At 39.9% G+C, this 19,697-nt stretch overlaps 1 protein-coding gene and 1 non-coding gene across 4 annotated transcripts in view; one reads left to right on the top strand and one right to left on the bottom strand.

Moving 5' to 3' along the window:
• The window catches only part of KIF15 (kinesin family member 15), a 57,303-nt gene extending 37,629 nt beyond the window's left edge, over positions 1-19,674 (bottom strand). For all 3 annotated transcript variants that reach the window (XM_070360263.1, XM_070360261.1, XM_070360262.1), the window contains exons 1-5: positions 19,516-19,674; positions 8,332-8,374; positions 7,647-7,830; positions 4,703-4,779; positions 1,307-1,344 (exon numbers count right to left, since the gene is read on the bottom strand). In XM_070360263.1, coding sequence (XP_070216364.1) covers positions 1,307-1,344; positions 4,703-4,779; positions 7,647-7,830; positions 8,332-8,374; positions 19,516-19,534 — 361 coding nt within the window. In that variant the 5' untranslated portion in view covers positions 19,535-19,674. The remainder of the gene's footprint in view (positions 1-1,306; positions 1,345-4,702; positions 4,780-7,646; positions 7,831-8,331; positions 8,375-19,515) is intronic.
• On the top strand, positions 5,646-5,718 carry TRNAE-CUC (transfer RNA glutamic acid (anticodon CUC)). Its single transcript has one exon. It is a non-coding gene; the product is annotated as a tRNA-Glu (tRNA).
• Positions 19,675-19,697: the final 23 nt, after the last annotated feature.

Genomic DNA, 19,697 nt, shown 5'->3' with positions numbered 1-19,697 from the left:
AGTGCTAAGATATTTATTTGCTTTCAATTGTACATCCCCCATGAGAATTATAAGCTCCAAGACAGCCTTGACATTGCCTTTTACTTGAACAGACCACCAGAGCCTTGAAGAGTGCCTGGCATATTTTTAGTACTCACTTATATGTATGTTGCTGTAATTTCAGAGAAAGGAAGACCTTTCTTACTAAAACTCACAATTCAGAAACCATTAAAAAAAAAACAACCCTGAAATTCAACCATATAAAAACTAAAATTTTGGCATAAGAAATAAGTAAGCCAGCAGAAAAAAACTAGAGAAAAATTTGTCATCTATATTATAGACAAAGAGCTAACCTATTTTAAGAATCCCCACAAATGAGTAAGAAAACGATATGCTAATTTTTAAATAAGAAAAAAAGCTTGAATGTGCATTTAACAGAGAGGCTATTTAAATGTTCAATAAATGTATAAAAGGTGGTCAATGGAAATCAAGGAAGTGCAAATAAAAACACAATGAGACAGTACTACACACACTCCAGAACAACTAAACTTTTTAAAAAGGACAGTATGAAGTGTGGACATGTACGTGGAGCACTGGGAAATTCCACGGTGACACATCTCTATCATGGCCCTACCTACAAAAGCTGAACGTACACATACCGTGACCCAGCAAGTCCACTCCCAGAAGTTTAAAGTTCAACAGAAATGAATTTTAAAAGACACATACAAGAAAAAAATGTCCATAACACCATTATTCACGGGGTCTAAAACTCTCTAGCAACAGCAGAATGGAAAATGTGGTCTACTCATACAATAATATATTATACAGTAATGGAAATAAACTACTACTACATGCAATAACATGAGTGAATCTCAGAGTCTTCATGCTGACAGAAAGACTCCAGACATAAAAGAGTAAACACAGTAAAATGTCACTCACAGAAGTGCAAAACCCAGCGAAACTAGTGACACAGAAGTCAGAGTAATACATACATCATGGGGTGGAGTGGGAGTAGTTACTGATTAGGAATTTTGATCAGAAGAGTGGTTATACGGGTATATAAATATGTAAAAATTCATTAAACCCTCTTCAAAAGTTGTTAGTTAAGCACATATTCTGTGCTAAGCTTTAAACTGGAAATAGCCAAAAACACAGATTTCACTGTTATATAATGGAAGTCATAATCTGACAAGAATGTGGGAAATGACCCTAATTTCATGAGTTCAACATCATACACAGAAAGTATGACTTTCCAAAAAACATGCTAAGTTCTGTTATCACGAAAGAGTAGACTAAGCCAGTAAATGTTAATCTCTAGTTTACTTACCCATCATGGTAAATGTTTTCCCTGAACCAGTCTGTCCACTGTAAAAAAGAATGTTTTATATATTATTTTCACACGTATAATTTAGAAGACTACCTAATTTTAATATGGTCTGCTGCTGCTGCTAAGTCACTTCGGTCGTGTCTGACTCTGTGAGATCCCATAGACAGCAGACTACCTAATTTTAATACAGTCTACTAGTATATAAATTTTCCCCACAAAGAACTAATTTTCTTTCTTTCTTAAAATTTATACCAGGTAAAAAGTGAATGATCCATTTTCCTTCTCTCCTATTCTACTACTAAGAGCTAACTACTCTTAATTGTCTGATAAGTCCTTCCAGAGTATACAAACACAGCCATCAGAGTTTTCATTTAATTTTTATTTATAAAATTGGAATGATGTTATTCATACTTCTCTGCAACCTGTTTTTTTTCCCCCTTAATTTCAGACATTTTTCTACATGGGTAAATAGAAATCTACCTCTTTATGTTTAATGGCTACGTAGTACTCCACGAATGTATCATAATTTATTGAACCAGAACCAACTGGATTTTTTTCCTAATTTTTTCTGTTTTAAATAATGCAGCAATTCTCCTAAATTCTGCCTTTAAAAGGAACCAAGATATTGTCATACTAAAAATAAAACAATTAAAAACATCCTTAGGCTATAGGCTTATTTTGGGTAGTGTCATGATTTCTCAGGTACCCTGAGAAACAGGGGTAACAAACAAAATACAAAAATAAAAACTTAAGTTGAATATAGTTGTCAGTTAGGATGATAAATGTGTTTAGCTTGGATTCATAGCACAAACATAAAATTTTGAGTTTACTTTTTGGTTCAATGCCCCAAGAGCTAGAAAACAGCATAATCTGCTTGTTTACCTATTTCTTTTGGAAGCAGGTTGGAGATAAGTTCTTTAGTTAACTTAGAATGAGAAATGGATATTGCTGTGTGCCCTGCTTGAAAGTGAAGGGGACACTATTAACAATAACTTTAGGAACTTCCTTGGCAGTCCAGTGGCTAAGACTCCATGCTTCCAATTCTGGGAGCTCACGTTCGATCCCTGGTCAGGAAACAAGATCCCACATGTCGCAACTAACAACTGGTGCTGCCAATACATTAAATAAATAAATATTTTTAAAAATAGCTCATGAACCAGAAAGTATGCTCATTCAACCAACAAATCAATGCTCACTTCTCTCCATGTACTTCTCCTTTCTACCCTCAACTACCAAAAGTAATTTTCAAACTAAATACTATGATTAGTATGCCTACAGGAAACACTTTGAAGATACATAATCTCTGGTTACTGGGGATTTCATTTTCAAGCTTTACCACTCAAAATATTCTGTGAGAAAAAATCCTTTCTTCTCTTGAGAAGAAATATGAGAAAATGGTTAAGTGCTTCACGGATGAAGAGAGAACATTTAGTTCTGCTGAACACAACTGAAAAGCAAGCATGAAAGGCAAAGGGAAATTTTCAAGGAAGAAAGTGTGTGCAAGATGAACCCAAGCTTCAGACTTCTGGATTTTTATTTTCTTTTATTTTGAGCCTATTATGGATAAACCAAGGGTACATACACACACACACAAAAATCAACTATTCAAAATGAACTATATAATTCACTAAATTCACTACATTCTGTTAAAAACTTCTGGTTCTAGATAAAATTAGGAAGTCAGTTGCTAGGACAAAAGGAAAAAATAATTATAAAATTCACCTTGTATACCTGCCAAGATTGTCAGCTTACATTCTAATATTAAATCTAGAGCAATATTTGAAGGCTGCCAATACTTAGAAATTCACAATCATTGTGCACTTTATTTTGGCCGCACTGAGGGGTTTACAGGATCTTAGTTTCCTTTCCCAGGCCACTGCAGTGAAAGCACCAAGTCCAAATAACAGGCTCACCAGGGAATTCCCATCATCATGCACTTTCAATATACGTCTTGAAGACAGTTTGATAGTTCCTCATACTATAGGACCCAGCAACTGTATCTCCAGGTATTTACTCAAGTGATTTGAAAACTTACGTTCACATAAAACCCAATATTTGAATGTTTTTACTAACATTCATAATCACTAAAAACTGGAAGCAATCAGAGAAAGAAAGAAAGAAAAAGCTATTGATGGATGCAACAACACAGAAAAATCCCAAGTACACTTTACTAAGCAAAAGGCTACATATTGTGTGATTTCTTTGGAAAAGGCAAAAGAGCAATGGAAAATATATTAGTGTATCCAGCGGCTGGGAGAAAAAGAAGTGGTTGACTATGAATGCAACAAGAGGAACTTTGAAGGGAAAGCGACTGCTCTCTTCAGTAGGCGTGCCAAAAACATGACTCTGCAACTGTCAATACACTAAGAAACCGTACATCACAAAGGGTGACCAATAAACAAGCAAAACACATCAAACTAGGATGTCAGAGACCCTGGGATGAAATGCATCTAACTGATTACAAGTTCATGACACACTGCACTGAAGGCAGTAGGCAGAAAAGGAGCTGACCTAAGCTGACAAAAGGAGGTTTTGATTAGAAATTGTAGGACTTAAGGGAAAAAAAGGATCTGTGCATCAACAATGTACTCAGTAAAATTGTTTCTCACAGGGATCCACGATAACAATTTGGAAACTGCTTTGCATGTGTACTAGGGCTGAACAAATAAATAAATGGATGATAGCAACAGGAATCCAGATTTCTGTCAGCCAGGAAGTTACAGATAAAAAAGGAAGGTTAGAATGAACCCACGTCAATTCTCAATCCTTGGATTAGTCAGACATTAGCATGAAGGCAATGGCACCCCACTCCAGTACTCTTGCCTGGAAAATCCCACGGATGGAGGAGCCTGGTGGGCTGCAGTCCATGGGGTCGCTAGAGTTGGACATGACTGAGTGACTTCACTTTCACTTTTCACTTTCATGCATTGGAGAAGGAAATGGCAACCCACTCCAGTGTTCTTGCCTGGAGAATCCCAGGGACAGGGGAGCCTGGTGGGCCGCCATCTATGGGGTCGCACAGAGTCGGACACGACTGAAGCGACTTAGCAGCAGCAGCAGCAGCATGAACTCAAGTCTAGCTTACTGTATATATTCAAAAGAAACAGACAAGAACAGAAACAATTGTAGATATGTCTCCACACATGACTTAGTATATGTGCACATATTACCAAGCTCTGTCTGCTGAGATGGCCTAAAAGCAAAACACAGTCCTGCTGACACCTTTATTTTAGCTCAGAGAGCCTTGTCGGACTTCTGACTCACAACACTGTAAGATAATAAATTTGTGTTGTTTCAAGCCACTTAAGTATGTGGTCATCTGTTACAGCAGCCATAGGAAACAAATAGAAGCACTTACTATTGTAACCTTGTATAAGAACACAGGAGACAACTTACTATGCAAAGATGGTGCCATTGTAACCGCTCATGCAAGACTCCACAATGCCTTTGGCCACAGTTGAGAACATAGACTCCTATAAATGTAAGCACCAAATACGTTAACATTTTACAAAAATGAAAACGTTTTCCCTAAACGACATTCTAAAATATAATAAAATTTGTGTGTAAATTGTCATTTGCAATGTGAAAATTATATCCACTATACAAAAAAAGGCTAAAATATCTAAGATGATAAAGCTGTAAACATAATTATATCCATTAATCTGCTATGCAATTATAGATTTAAACCCCACATCTAGACTTTATATAGAAATTAGCATGTTGCACACAATATTATACTGCTATTAGCATAAAATACATACTCCTATATGTTCTTCAGTACTTTTCCCACAAACTTTTATCTGATTTTTCCTTTCTTTTTTATATACAAGTAGATGCATCATTAGAAAAGACCCTGAAGCTGGGAGAGGGGGACAGTAGAGGATGAGATGGTTGGATGACATCACTGACTCAATGGACATGAGTTTGAGTGAACTCTGGGAGATGCTGAAGGACAGGGAAGCCCGGCAGGCTGCAGTTCATGGGGTCGCAAAGAGTCGGACACAACTGAGTGACTGTACAACAATAGATGCACTTGTATTAACAAACCAAGAATTAGACACCTGCACTGCCCAGTATTAGCAGCCGTGAGTCACACATGGCTACAGAGCACCTGAAGTGTGTCTAGTTCAATTTGAGATGTGTTGTAAATATAAAACAATCATCAGTTTTGAAAGGTTGAACATGAAAAAAACAATGGAAAATACCTCATTAATAACTTGCTTTATGTTCATTACATGTTGAAATGCATTTTAGATATACAAGGTCAAATAAGATACAGAATTAAAATTAATTTTACCCATTTCTTTTTAATTTTTTAAAGATGTAGTTACTAGGAAATTCCTTGGTGGTCCAGTGGTTAGGACTCGGTGTTCTCACTTCTGAGGGCCCAGGTTCGATCCCTGGTCAGGGAACTAAGATCCTGCAAGGTATGCAGAACAGCCAAAACTGTAGCTATTAAAATTTTTTAAATTATTAATATATATGTGACTCACTTTCTATTTCCATTTTTCAGACATGTCCTAGATGAAAAAAAAGATCTAAAAATCTATGTGTCACCAAAAACGCAAATCATGTATATTACGAGGGAACACAATATGTGTGATGTCCAATGCAATAAACATTAGCCATATGTGGCTATTAAAGTCAGGTCCTCAGACACACTATTCATATATCACACATGACTAGCCACATGTGGCTAGGACATCTGAGAAACTAATAATCTGAAAAGGTGGGTTTTAAATTTTAATTAATCTTAATTAATTTAAACTTAAATAACCATGTGTGGCTAAAGGCTAATGCAATGGACAGCACAGATACAGAACATTTCTATTACCACAGAAAGTTTCAGTGAACAGTGCTGACTAGATTTTAACCAAATTGTTCTTAATTAGCAAGTTATTGAAAGCATAGTAATTATTTTTTTGGCTGTGCCCTGCAGCAGGTGGGAATCTTAGTTCCCCCACGAGGGATGAGTCTTAACCACTGGACCATCAAGGAAGTCCCAACACCATAGTAATCTTATGTTGATCACTCTCTAAGTGGTTTTAGTCAATAAGTCATGTCCAACTCATTTGCAACCCCATGAACTGTAGCCCACCAGGCTCCTCTGTCCATGGGATTCTCCAGGTAAGAATACCGGAGTGGGTTGCCATTTCCTTCTCCAGGGGATCTTCCCGACAAAGGGATCGAAACCACATCTGCTTGGCAGGCAGATTCTTTACCAGTGAGCTGTGTGGGAAGCCCTTGAATTTCTGTAACCTCCCTAAAATTCCCACATTGAAATACTAAGCCCAAGTGTGATGGTATTTGGAGATGGGGTCCTTGGGAAGTAAGTAATCATGAGACTGGAGCCCTAGTGATCCAGTATGGACACACCTTGGAGATATTGTAGGTTCATTTCCAGACAATCTCAATAAAGTGAATATAGCAGCAAAGCGAGTCACGTGAACTTTTCAGTTTTCCAGTCCATATCAAAGTTAACTTTATACTATACTATAGTCTATTAAGTGTGGGACAGATTATTTCTAAGAAAACAATGTATATGGTCTTAATATAAAAATACTTTATTGCTAAAAAATGCAAAGAGTTACAACAGTAACATCAAAGATTTCTGATCACAGATCACCATAACAAATATATAGTCACAAAGGATATGGGGTCACAAATGAAAAAGTATGAAATATTTCAAGAAATATTGACCACAGTGTGACACAAGGACATGAAGTGAGCAATGCTGTTGGAAAAATGCAGAGTTGCCACAAACCTTCAATTGTATATAAATAAACCCAGTATCTGCAAAGTGCAATAAAACAAGGTATGCCTGAGTTCCCTGATAACAAAAGACACACAGAATTCTCTCTTTCCACCACGTGAGGACACAGTGGAAGGAAGCTGTCTACAATCTAGGGAGTCCTCACAAGACACTGCATCTCTGGCACTTGCTCTTGGATTTCCCAACCTCCAGAACTCTGAGAAATAGATGTTTATTGTTTAAACCACCCAGTCTCCTATTTGTGTAACAGCAGCCAGAACTAAGATATTCTTAAACTAGGCAGTTCAACTTTACTTATCAATCATCCAGGGGTTCTCAAAAGTATACTTTCAATAACCTCCATCACTGGTTGGAGAGGGAAAGTAAAACAGGCTTGTCATGCTGTTCAAATTTTGACGGAGGCAGAAAAATATTTAATGAAATTAAATCTAAAATGCTAATGGAATATGTGCACTTCCTTACTTACTTGAGATCTGTTGAACTGATGAAATCAGAAATGAAATTCTCCCAAGTAACAGAATCTTGTATGTCCCAAATGATAAGTGGAGCTCCCCAAATTATCATTACCTGAGTCGTGTCCATGTTGGCCACATGATCAAACACGAAGGTCTTAGGCTCAGGGTTGGAGTGCAGCCGGAGAGTCGTAGAAGAGAGCACAGATAAGCATAAGTTTTGCTCTCCATCAGCTGATCCAGAACCCTCTATAGGTGGGCGTATTCGTACGAAAACTTTGATAGCATCACCTTCATTACTAAAGACAAAAGACGTAGTAGCTCAATTTACAGGAGAAAAAGAATCTGAGCCTCCTATTGCCTGTAGTGTTCCTGGGTCAAGTTTCCCCAACAAGCCCAAAATCTGTCAGTTAACACTGACCGCTTTTCAAGAGTCACACATGACCCAAACCCTTTACTGATTTATAACTTCCTCTGATCTCTTCACAATTGCCATTTTCAAGACTTTACTACTTGAAACTAACTGAAACGTAATTCGAAACTCTGCTTATCTCCGGTTTCCCTCTTAAAAGCAATAATAAACTAAGTCATTCTAAAGGAGAACTATGTTATTGATTTCATCTTTTAACCTGGAAATTGAGAAGATAGGGCTAGAGAGGAGACATGATTGTTCTGTATTTCCAAGTAGCTGAGGACAAAGGTTAACACTGAAACAAGGATCCCTTACTATGCTAAATGGTTGTTTTTGGAATACTACACCCTTAATTCTTTCGGCCTCATTCTTAATATTTTTTCCTTACCTTGGTTGGTTAGACTGACAGTTTGTCACATTGCGTAACTCAGCTAGAAAAAAAGATAAGAAGTCAGTAAAGATTTTTTAGAGTGCAACATAAAAACCCCATTTTTCTAGCCTGTTCTTCAGTTGCTCACACTCATCAGTCTCCAGGGTGTCTGGCCTGGGCAGGTCAGGGGACAGGCCTCGATCTTCCTACCTATTCTAACTGTGAGCAGACTGGTTAAGGGGTCCCTGCAGAAAGTGAACCAAAAATGGCTTTCTCAACATAAAAGAACTCATTGTGGCTAAAGCCATTTTGTGATCTAAGCCTGGCCCAATGTTTGCCCTTCAACAGGTCTCAGTAATTAATGATCTTAAGGGAGGGATAATTAATGATCTCGGCAGGAGGGCTGAGAGGAGCTACTCCACGTTCAAGGTCAGGAGGGGCAGCTGTGAAGAGATACCACTCATTCAAGGTAAGGAGAAGTGGTTGCGCTTTGCTGGAGCAGCCGTGAAGAGAGACCCCACATCCAAGGTAAGAGAAACCCAAGTAAGACGGTAGGTGTTGCAAGAGGCCTCAGAGGGCAGACATAGAAACCATAATCACAGAAAACTAGTCAATCTAATCACATGGACCACAGCCTTGTCTAACTCAATGAAACTATGCCATGCCGTGTGGGGCCACCTAAGAAGGGCGGGTCATGGTGGAGAGGTCTGACAGAATGTGGTCCACTGGAGAAGGGAATGGCAAACCACTTCAGTATTCTTGCCTTGAGAACCCCATGAACAGTATAAAAAGGCAAAATGATAGGATACTGAAAAAGGAACTCCCCAGGTCGGTAGGTGCCCAATATGCTACTGGAGACCAGTGGAGAAATAACTCCAGAAAGAATGAAGGGATGGAGCCAAAGCAAAAACAATACCCAGTTGTGGATGCAACTGGTAATAGAAGTAAGGTCTGATGCTGTAAAAGAGCAAAAATGCATAGGAAACTGGAATGTCAGGTCCATGAATCAAGCAAATTGGAAGTGGTCAAACAAGAGACGGCAAGAGTGAACGTCGACATTCTAGGAATCAGCGAACTAAAATGGACTGGAATGGGTGAATTTAACTCAGATGACCATTATATCTACTACTGTGGGCAGGAATCCCTTAGAAGAAATGGAGTAGCCATCATGGTCAACAAAGGAGTCCAAAATGCAGTACTTGGATGCAATCTCAAAAACGACAGAATGATCTCTGTTTGTTTCCAAGGCAAACCATTCAATATCACGGTAATCCAAGCCTATGCCCCACTCAATAACGCTGAAGAAGCTGAAGTTGAATGGTTCTATGAAGACCTAAAAGACCTTTTAGAACTAACACTCAAAAAAGATGTCCTTTTCATTATAGGGGACTGGAATGCAAAAGTAGGAAGTCAAGAAACACCTGGGGTAACAGGCAAATTTGGCCTTGGAATAAGGAATGAAGCAGGGCAAAGGCTAATAGAGTTTTGCCAAGAGAATGCACTGGTCATAGCAAACACCCTCTTCCAACAACATAAGAGAAGAGTCTACACATGGACATCACTAGATGGTCAACACCGAAATCAGACTGATTATACTCTTTGCAGCCAAAGATGGAGAAGCTCTATACAGTCAGCAAAAATAAGACTGGGAGCTGACTGTGGCTCAGATCATGAACTCCTTATTGCCAAATTCAGACTTAAATTGAAGAAAGTAGGGAAAACCACTAGACCATTCAGGTATGACCTAAATCAAATCCCTTATGATTATACAGTGGAAGTGAGAAATAGATTTAAGGGACTAGATCTGATAGAGTGCCTGATGAACTATGGACGGAGGTTCATGACATTGTACAGGAAACAGGGATCAAGACCATCCCCATGGAAAAGAAATGCAAAAAAGCAAAATGGCTGTCTGAGGAGGCCTTACAAACAGCTTTGAAAAGAAAAGAAGCAAAAACAAAAGGAGAAAAGCAAAGATATAAGCATGTGAATGCAGAGTTCCAAAGAATAGCAAGGAGAGATAAGAAAGCCTTCCTCAGCCAACAGTGCAAAGAAAAAGACGAAAACAACAGAAATGGAAAGACTAGAGATCTCTTCAAGAAAATGAGAGATACCAAGGGAACATTTCATGCAAAGATGGGCTCGATAAAGGACAGAAATGGTATGGACCTAACAGAAGCAGAAGATATTAAGAAGAGGTGGCAAGAATACACAGAAGAACTGTACAAAAAAGATCTTCACGACCCAGATAATCACGATGGTGTGATCACTCACCTAGAGCCAGACATCCTGGAATGTGAAGTCAAGTGGGCCTTAGAAAGCATCACTATGAACAAAGCTAGTGGACATGATGGAATTCCAGTTGAGCTATTTCAAATCCTGGAAGATGATGCTGTAAAAGTGCTGCACTCAATATGCCAGCAAATTTGGAAAACTCAGCAGTGGCCACAGGACTGGAAAAGGTCAGTTTTCATTCCAATCCCAAAGAAAGGCAATGCCAAAGAATGCTCAAACTACCGCACAATTGCACTCATCTCACACGCTAGTAAAGTAATGCTGAAAATTCTCCAAGCCAGGCTTTAGCAATACGTGAACCGTGAACTTCCCGATGTTCAAGCTGATTTTAGAAAAGGCAGAGGAACCAGAGATTAAATTGCCAACATCCACTGCATCATCGAAAAAGCAAGAGAGTTCCAGAAAAACATCTATTTCTGCTTTACTGACTATGCCAAAGCCTTGACTGTGCGGATCACAATAAACTGTGGAAAATTCCTAAAGAGATGGGAATACCAGACCACCTGACCTGCCTCTTGAGAAACCTGTATGCAGGTCAGGAAGCAACAGTTAGAACTGGACATGGAACAACAGACTGGTTCCAAATAGGAAAAGGAGTACGTCAAGGCTGTATATTGTCCCCCTGCTTATTTAATTTATATGCAGAGTACATTATGAGAAACGCTGGGCTGGACGAAGCACAAGGTGGAATCAAGATTGCCGGGAGAAATCTCAATAACCTCAGATATGCAGATGACACCACCCTTATGGCATAAAGTAAAGAGGAACTCAAAAGCCTCTTGATGAAAGTGAAAGTGGAGAGTGAAAAAGTTGGCTTAAAGCTCAACATTCAGAAAACGAAGATCATGGCATCTGGTCCCACCACTTCATGGGAAATAGATGGGGAAACAGTGGAAACAGTATTCGACCTTATTTTGGGGGGCTCCAAAATCACTGCAGATGGTGCTTGCAGCCATGAAATTAAAAGACGCTTACTCCTTGGAAGAAAAGTTATGACCAACCTAGATAGCATATTCAAAACCAGAGACATTACTTTGCCAACAAAGGTCCATCTAGTCAAGGCTATGGTTTTTCCAGTGTTCATGTATGGATGTGAGAGTTGGACTGTGAAGAAAGCTGAGAGCCGAAGAATTGATGCTTTTGAACTGTGGTGTTGGTGAAGACTCTTGAGAGTCCCTTGGACTGCAAGGAGATCCAACCAGTCCATTCTAAAGATCAATCCTGGGTGTTTTTTGGAAGGACTGATGCTAAAGCTGAAACTCTAATACTTTGGCCACCTCACGCGAAGAGTTGACTCATTGGAAAAGACTCTGACGCTGGGAGGGATTGGGGGCAGGAGGAGAAGCGGATGACAGAGGATGAGATGACTGGATAGCATCACTGACTCGATGGACATGAGTTTGGTGAACTCCGGGAGTTGGTGATGGACAGGGAAGCGTGGCATGCTGCGATTCATGGGGTGGCAAAGAGTTGGACACGACTGAACTGAACTGAACTGAAAGGAGGAAATGCAGAAACAAGGGAGGAGCAGTCAAGAAACAATAGTGCAGCCTTGGGGCATGCTCCTGGCTACTCAAGGGAAACACACAATATATATTTGAGTTCTTGAAGACCTAAGGCTCCTACCCAGGGAGAGGGTGGAATGATGATGTTGAAGCTCCAGACTTCAGTCAACTAAAGCCTGGACTTTGTTGACCTCTGCCCCAACTCTACGCTAAATTTCATCTGTCCAATCAAGTGCTTTCATGAATATACATATAGCCTTAGCTTAAAACCTCCTCAATTTTGCTGTTCAGAGAGACTGCTTTGGAAAGATTCTGATGTTCTCCTTATTTGCTGTACATAATAAATCCTAGAGGATGCAGAGACCACTTACCCAGAGTTGCTACAATGTATTACCCAAGATGTCTAGTTTCTAACAAAAAAACTGCAAGGAATTCAAAGAAACAAGAAAGTATGACCCATAAATCAGAATAAAAAGCCTGTGAGAGTGCTTACATGTTGATATCAGGAAAAAGACTTTAAAGTAGCCATTACAAAGATGTCCAGAACTAAAGGAAATCATAATTACATTAACTTTGAGCTGAAAGAAAAAAAGAACAACCAAGCTCTAAGATCAACAGAGATTATGAAGGCCAAAGAACAGAGAGAAAAAAAATGAAAAGTGAAGTGAAACTTGCAGAAATGTAGGCCCACATTAAGCATACCAACATGCACAAATGGGGAGAAGAGAGAGAGAACAGAAAAAAGTCAAAGAAATAATGGCCCAAACTTCCCAAAATCCATTAAAAAATGATCTACATATCCAGGAAGTTAAACAAATCCCAAACAGGATAAACACAAACAGACCAACTGATGCATCACAGTAGAAGTGTTGGAAGTCATTACTTAAGAGACTAATCATTACCTAATTTAGATTAACAGTTGACTTCTCAGTCAAACAGGAGGGAAGGGGGCAGGGCACAACATTTAAAAGAATGACACAGACACTGGACACGACAAAAACTGGTTAGAACAAACTCAGTCAAAGATGGTGGAAGATCTGACTTCCAGTGGACCTTGACCCTCATTATATGCTTACTGTAATATACTAGCATAAGCTAAGGGACATACCAACCAGTACCACGATCTTTCAGGCCAATCATCAAAGAACAAAGAGGGCAAAGTGCTTGTCTGAGGAGGCCTTACAAGTAGCTGAAGAAAGAAGAAAAGCAAAAGGCAAGGGAGAAAGGGAAAGAATATTCGATTGAATGCAGAGTTCCAGGGAACAGCAAGGAGAGATATGAAGGCTTTCTTCAATGAACCATGCAGAGAAATAGAGGAAAACAATACAATGGGAAAGATTAGAGATCTCTTCAAGAAAATTGAACATATCAAGGGCACATTTCATTGCTTGCAATGAATTTCACACCCATTGCAAGGATGGGCAGCATAAAGGACAGAAATGGTATGGACCTAACAGAAGCAGAAGAGATTAAGAAGAGGTGGCAAGAATACACAGAAGAACGATACAAAAAAGGTCTTAATGACCCGATAACCACAATGGTGTGGTCACTCACCTAAAGCCTGATATCCTGGAGTCTGAAGTCAAGTGGGCCTTAGGAAGCAGTACTAGGAACAAAGTTAGGGGAGGTGACGGAATTCCATATCAAATTCCATTTCAAATCCTAAAAGATGTTGCTGTCAAAGTGCTGAACACAGTATGTCAGCAAATTTGGAAAACTCAGCAGTGGCCACAAGACTGGAAAAGGTCAGTTTTAATTCCAATCCGAAAGAAGAGCAATGCCAAAGAATATTCAAACTACCATACAACTATGCTCATTTCACATGCAAGCAATGTTATGTTCAAAATCCTTCAAGCTAGGCTTCAGCAGTACATGAAATGAGAACTTCCAGATGTACAAGCTGGGTTTCAGAGAGGCAGAGGAACCAGAGATCAAATTGCCAACATTCGTTGGATCACAGAGAAAGCAAGAATTCCAGAAAGACAGCTGCTTCATTGACTACAAGGAAGCCTTTGACTGTGTGGATCACAACCAACTGTGAAAAATTCTCAAAGGGATGGGAATACCAGATCATCTTACCTATCTCCTGAGAAATTTGTATGCAGGTCAAGAAGCAACAGTGAGAACCTTACACAGAACAACTGACTGATTGAAAATTGGGAAAGGAGTACATCAAGGCTGCATATCGTTACCCTGCTTATTTAACTTCTATGCAGCACAAGCTGGAATCAAGACTGCTGGGAAAAATATCAACAACCTCAGATATACACATGATAACACCTCTAATGGCAGAAAATAAAGAGGAATCAAAGACTCTCTTAATGAGGGTGAAAGAGAAGAGTGAAAAAGCTGGGTTGAAACACAACATCCAAAATACTAAAATCATGGCATCTGGTCCCATCACTTCATGGCAAAAAGAAGAAAAAGTGGAGACAGTGACAGGTTTTATTTTCTTGGGCTTCAAAATCACTGCAGATGGTGACTGCAGCCATGCAATTAAAAGACACCTGCTCCTTGGAAGAAAAGCTATGACCAACCTAGACAACATATTAAAAAGCAGAGACATCACTTTGCCTATAAAGGTCCATATAGTCAAAGCTACAGTTTTTCCAATAGTCATGTATGGATGTGAGAGTTGGACCATAAAGAAGACTGAGCGCCGAAGAACGGATGCTTCTGAATTGTGGTGCTGGAGAAGACTCTTGAGAGTCCCTTGGACTACAAGAATATCAAACCAGTCAATTGTAAAGGATATCAACCCTGAATATTCATTGGAAGGACTGATGCTGAAGCTGAAGCTCCAATACTTTGGCCACTTGATGCAACTTGATGTGAAGAGCTGACTCACTGGAAAACGCCCTGATGCTGGGAAAGATTGAAGGCAAAAGGAGAAGGGGGCAGCAGAGGATGAGATGGTTGGATAGCATCACCAACTCAATGGACATGAGTTTTAGCAAACTTTGGGAGATAGTAAAGGACAGGGAAGCCCAGCATGCTACAGTCCGTGAAATGGCAAAGAGTCTTAGCAGGCTTAACAACTGAACAAGAACAATAATCAAAGAACAAACAGTGGGCAGTGGCCCACTTCCTGGAAATCTCCACCCTTTCTGTGAAGTAACTGAAATAATCCACCCACTCAACAGACTACGAAATTATCCTGCCCGTAAAAACTAACCACTTGCCACATTTCGAGGCCCCTCACCTTCTGAGATGGTCCACACTCCATTTGTAGAGTGTGCTTATATTTAAATAAATTCAATTCTTACGTATCACTTTGTCTCTCACTGAATTCTTTCTGTGACAAGACATCAAGAACCTGAGCTTCATTAAGTCCTAAGACCAGGTAAGTGATCACAGACAATCAAACTCAAATTCACGTGGAAAAAAAATCAAAGAGCATCAAGTTACAGCAATCATATAATTAAAAAAAGAAAAAACGTAGAAATGTCTGTTTTCTCCTGTTTATTTTTAAAAATTGTAAATAAAAATGTATAAAATAATATGCATAAAAGGTATCAGGCTTCCAGGTGGTGCCAGTGGTAAAGAACCTGCCTGCCAATGCAGGAGATGCAAGAGAAGTGGGTTCGAACCCTATCAGGAAGATCCCTTGGAGAAGTATTCTTCACTTCACTCCAGATCCCCACTGGATCCCATGGGGATCCCTAAGATCCCCACTCCAGTATTCTTGCCTGGAAAATCCCATGGACAGAGGAGTCTGGCAGGCTACAGTTGGTAGGTTGCAAACAGTCAGACACTACTGAAGCAATTTAGCATAGCATATAAAGTATCATAAGCCTTTGACTGTGTGGATCACAACAAACTGTGGAAAATTCTCCAAGAGATGGGAATATCAGACCACCTGAAAAATCTGTATGCAGGTCAAGAAGCAACAGTCAGAACTGGACATGGAACAACATGGTTCCAAATCAGGAAAGGAGTACGTCAAGGCTGTATACTGTCACCCTACTTATTTAACTTATATGCAGGGTATATCATGAGAAATGCTGGACTGGAAAAAGCACAAGCTGGAGTTGAGATTGCCAGGAGAAAGATCAATAACCTCAGATATGCAGATGACACCATCCTTATGGCAGAAAGCGTACAAGCTGGACTCAAGATTGCTGGCAGAAATAACAAGAACCTCATATATGCAGATGACACCACTGTTAGGGTAGAAAGCGAAGAAGAACTAAAGAGCCTCTTGATGAAAGTAGAAGAAGAGAGTGAAAAAGTTAGCTTGAAACTCAACATTCAGAAAACAAAGATCATGGCATCTGGTCCCATCACTTCATGGCAAATAGATGAGGAAACAGGGACAGACTTTATTTTGGGGGCTCCAAAATCACTGCAGATGGTTACTGCAGCCATGAAATTAAAGGATGCTTGCTCTTTGGAAGAAAAGCTATGACCAACCTAGACAGCATATTAAAAAGCAGACATTACTTTGCCAACTGGTCAAAGCTAGTCCATCTAGTCAAAGCTATGGTTTTTCCAGTGGTCATGTATGGATGTGAGAGTTGGATTATAAAGAAAGCTGAGTGCTGAAGAATTGATGCTTTTGAACTATGGTGTTGGAGAAGACTCTTGAGAGTCCCTTGGACAGCAAGGAGATGCAACCAATCCATCCTAAAGGAAATAAGTCCTGAATATTCATTGGAAGGACTGATGCTAAAGCTGAAACTCCAATACTTTGGCCACCTGATGCGAGGAACTGACTCACCGGAAAAGACCCTGATGCTGGGAAAGATTGAAGTTGGGAGGAGAAGCAGACGACAGAGGAGATGGTTGGATGGCATCAACAACTCAATGGACATGAGTTTGAGTAAGCTCTGGGAGCTGGCGATGGACAGAGAAGCCTGGTGTACTGCAGTCCATGGGGTTGCAAAGAATCAGACAAGACTGAGCGACTGAACTGATAAGGTATCATTGGATGTATAACATATAGAAACATAATATATATATATTTGCCAAAATATCACAGAGAAGGTGTGTAGGAACAAACCTGTAATAGACTAAGGAAATGAATAAGATGTAAAGTAACATACTGTTGAGTTTGTAACAATACATGTTAATGTGTTTAATAATACCAGGCATTCCCTGGCAGACCAGTAGGTAGGGCTCTGTGCTCTCACTACAGTGGCTGGGGTTCTATCCCTAGTCAGGGACCTAACATCCCACAAGACATTACAGCCAGATAATAACAATAATAATAACACCAAAAAAGAGGATAAAAGGGAATAGATCTACACAGGAGTAATGTTTATATCACTGGAATTAAGCTAGTATAAATCTGAAGCTGATGCTGTTAAGATGGATATGTTAAACCCTAGAGCAACCGTTAAACAAAAACACAGTGAATGAAGAACAGAGGACCATGAAAGACCTGAGACACACAGAAAAAGAAAAGTAAAATGGCAGATGTGAATCCAACCAAATCAATAACAACACATGAGTAGATTAAACAACCCAATCAAAACGCAGAGATTGTCAGACCCAATCAAAAGGCAGAGATTGTCAGACTATATACTGTGTTCAGGAAACACCCTTTAGATTCAAAGATACACTTTCACTTTGCGAGTGAAAGGATGAAAAAAAGATTATCTCATGCAAACAGCCATCATAAGAAAGTGGGAGTGGCCACACAGGTTTCAGACAAAATGGACTTTAAAACAAAGATACTAGAGATAAAAAGGAACATTTTATAATCATAAAAGGGTCAAATCACCAGGAAAAAAACACAGATAAAAACATATCTACCTAATAACAAAGCACCAAAATACAAGAACTGACAAGAAATGAACAGAAAACAGACAATTTTAGTTGGAGACTATTAATAGTTGGAGACTTCACCAATAATAGTTGGAGACTTCAGCATGCCACTTTAAATAATGACTACAACTAGACAAGATAGCAAGCCAATTAGTTGTTGCTTAGGGCAGGTGGGGGATGGGGAGGTAGCAGGTGAGAGCTCAAGGATATGAGATTTCTTTCTGAGGTGATGAAAAGATTCTAAAATTGACTACAGTGATAGTTGCACATATCTGTAAATATATTAAAAAACACTGAATTTCACATTTTATATAAGAAACTGTATGAGATAATATGTGACCTATCCCAATTATGTGCTAAAAAAATTATTTTAAAGAGGTCAGAGATGAGTACTAAATGCAGTGAAACTGCAAAGAGAAATCTGGTATCCGATCTGGTTCTAGGGAAAAACAACCATAAAAATACATCACTGGGACATCTAACAAAATGTAAACTATGGGCTGTGGATTCGACAACAATATACTTTCCATTAAAGAAACAGATGCTCTAATTATAGCACAGGCATCAATTCTCTTGCTTAAGTCCAGATTTATTGAACAAACACTGTGATTGTGCAGAAAGCACAATGAACATTTTGGTCCAATAATGTACCAATTTGTGTGCTAATATCCTCTGAATGCTGAAAATGTTGGAGGAAAACGAACATTTTAGATGGGAAAAGAGAGCATAATGATGTTTTAATGGTACGAGCGACCTAAAAAGTAAGTGAAACAACATATTAGAAAAGAATTATGATTGACAGCTAAAAGCATTAACGTTATTGGAAGACTCAAACACCAAACCAAAAATTCACCGTTTCTTTCATCTTCTAACACAGGCATCGCCTCCTTACCATTTATACCATTCACTAAGATACATCAAATTAGTCCAAAATCCAGTCCCTTGGCTTTAAAAATCAAGATTTCTTAAAGGGTTAGGCAATGTAGGAGGTGGGGCATGTAGCCAGGAACAGCAAAGGACAATGGAAGGGTTTATCAAAAGCAAAAACGACAGGCTCCCCTCCGTGAGAAAAAAGGAAGAACTTCCAGGAGAAGGAAAAACGGGATTGTGAGAATGTAAAGACACCACTGAATTCTGTGCTTTAAAAGTCTCCTAAGAAGAGTCCACAGCGGACCCTCCAAAAGAGAACGAGGTGCATAGAACAATATAGTAGGTTCTCCACTTCAGAAAAGTCAGTAATCTAGAATTAAGCAGAAAGTGGGGAGAGTGTGAGCCGACCCTCAAGTGAGGATACAAAAGAGGCAGCCCCGACTGGGACTCGCGAAGGGACCAGCGACGAATGGAAGGTCCGAGAACAGAGGCAAGATTCAGCACGTCGCTTAGGAGCGCCTGGATGACAGCTCTCCGTTTGGTTTTGCTGCTCAGCCCCAGTGCCTAGAACTGCGCCAGGCTCTTAGCGTGCTCCCAATACACAGACGGGAAGACAACTGTTCCATTAATGTATTGTCTTGGCGAGACAGAGACGCCAAACACCCTCCCTCGCCGTTCTGTGCGCTCCTGCCCTTCACGGCCAGCAGGAAAGCTTGTACTTGTGGGAGGGAACGGGGTCACGAAGCTGGGGCTCCTCACTTACTTTTGCAGCCGGGCGCCATCGTGCCCTCAGCCCTCGGTCCCGAGACCTACGGAGCGACAGTACTCACTCCCAGCCGCGCAGCGCGCGGGGATCCCTCCCATTCAAGATGGCCGCGAATTTAAATTTGGCGCTCAGGTCCGACGTTGACGCCAGCGTGGAGGCCGCCATGTTGCCCGGCTTTG

Source organism: Bos mutus, chromosome 22 (genome assembly GCF_027580195.1).
Source record: "Bos mutus isolate GX-2022 chromosome 22, NWIPB_WYAK_1.1, whole genome shotgun sequence".
Classification (NCBI taxonomy): Eukaryota; Metazoa; Chordata; class Mammalia; order Artiodactyla; family Bovidae; genus Bos; species Bos mutus.
Note: the sequence above shows the minus strand (reverse complement) of the source record. Positions and strands in the feature narration are given on the sequence as shown.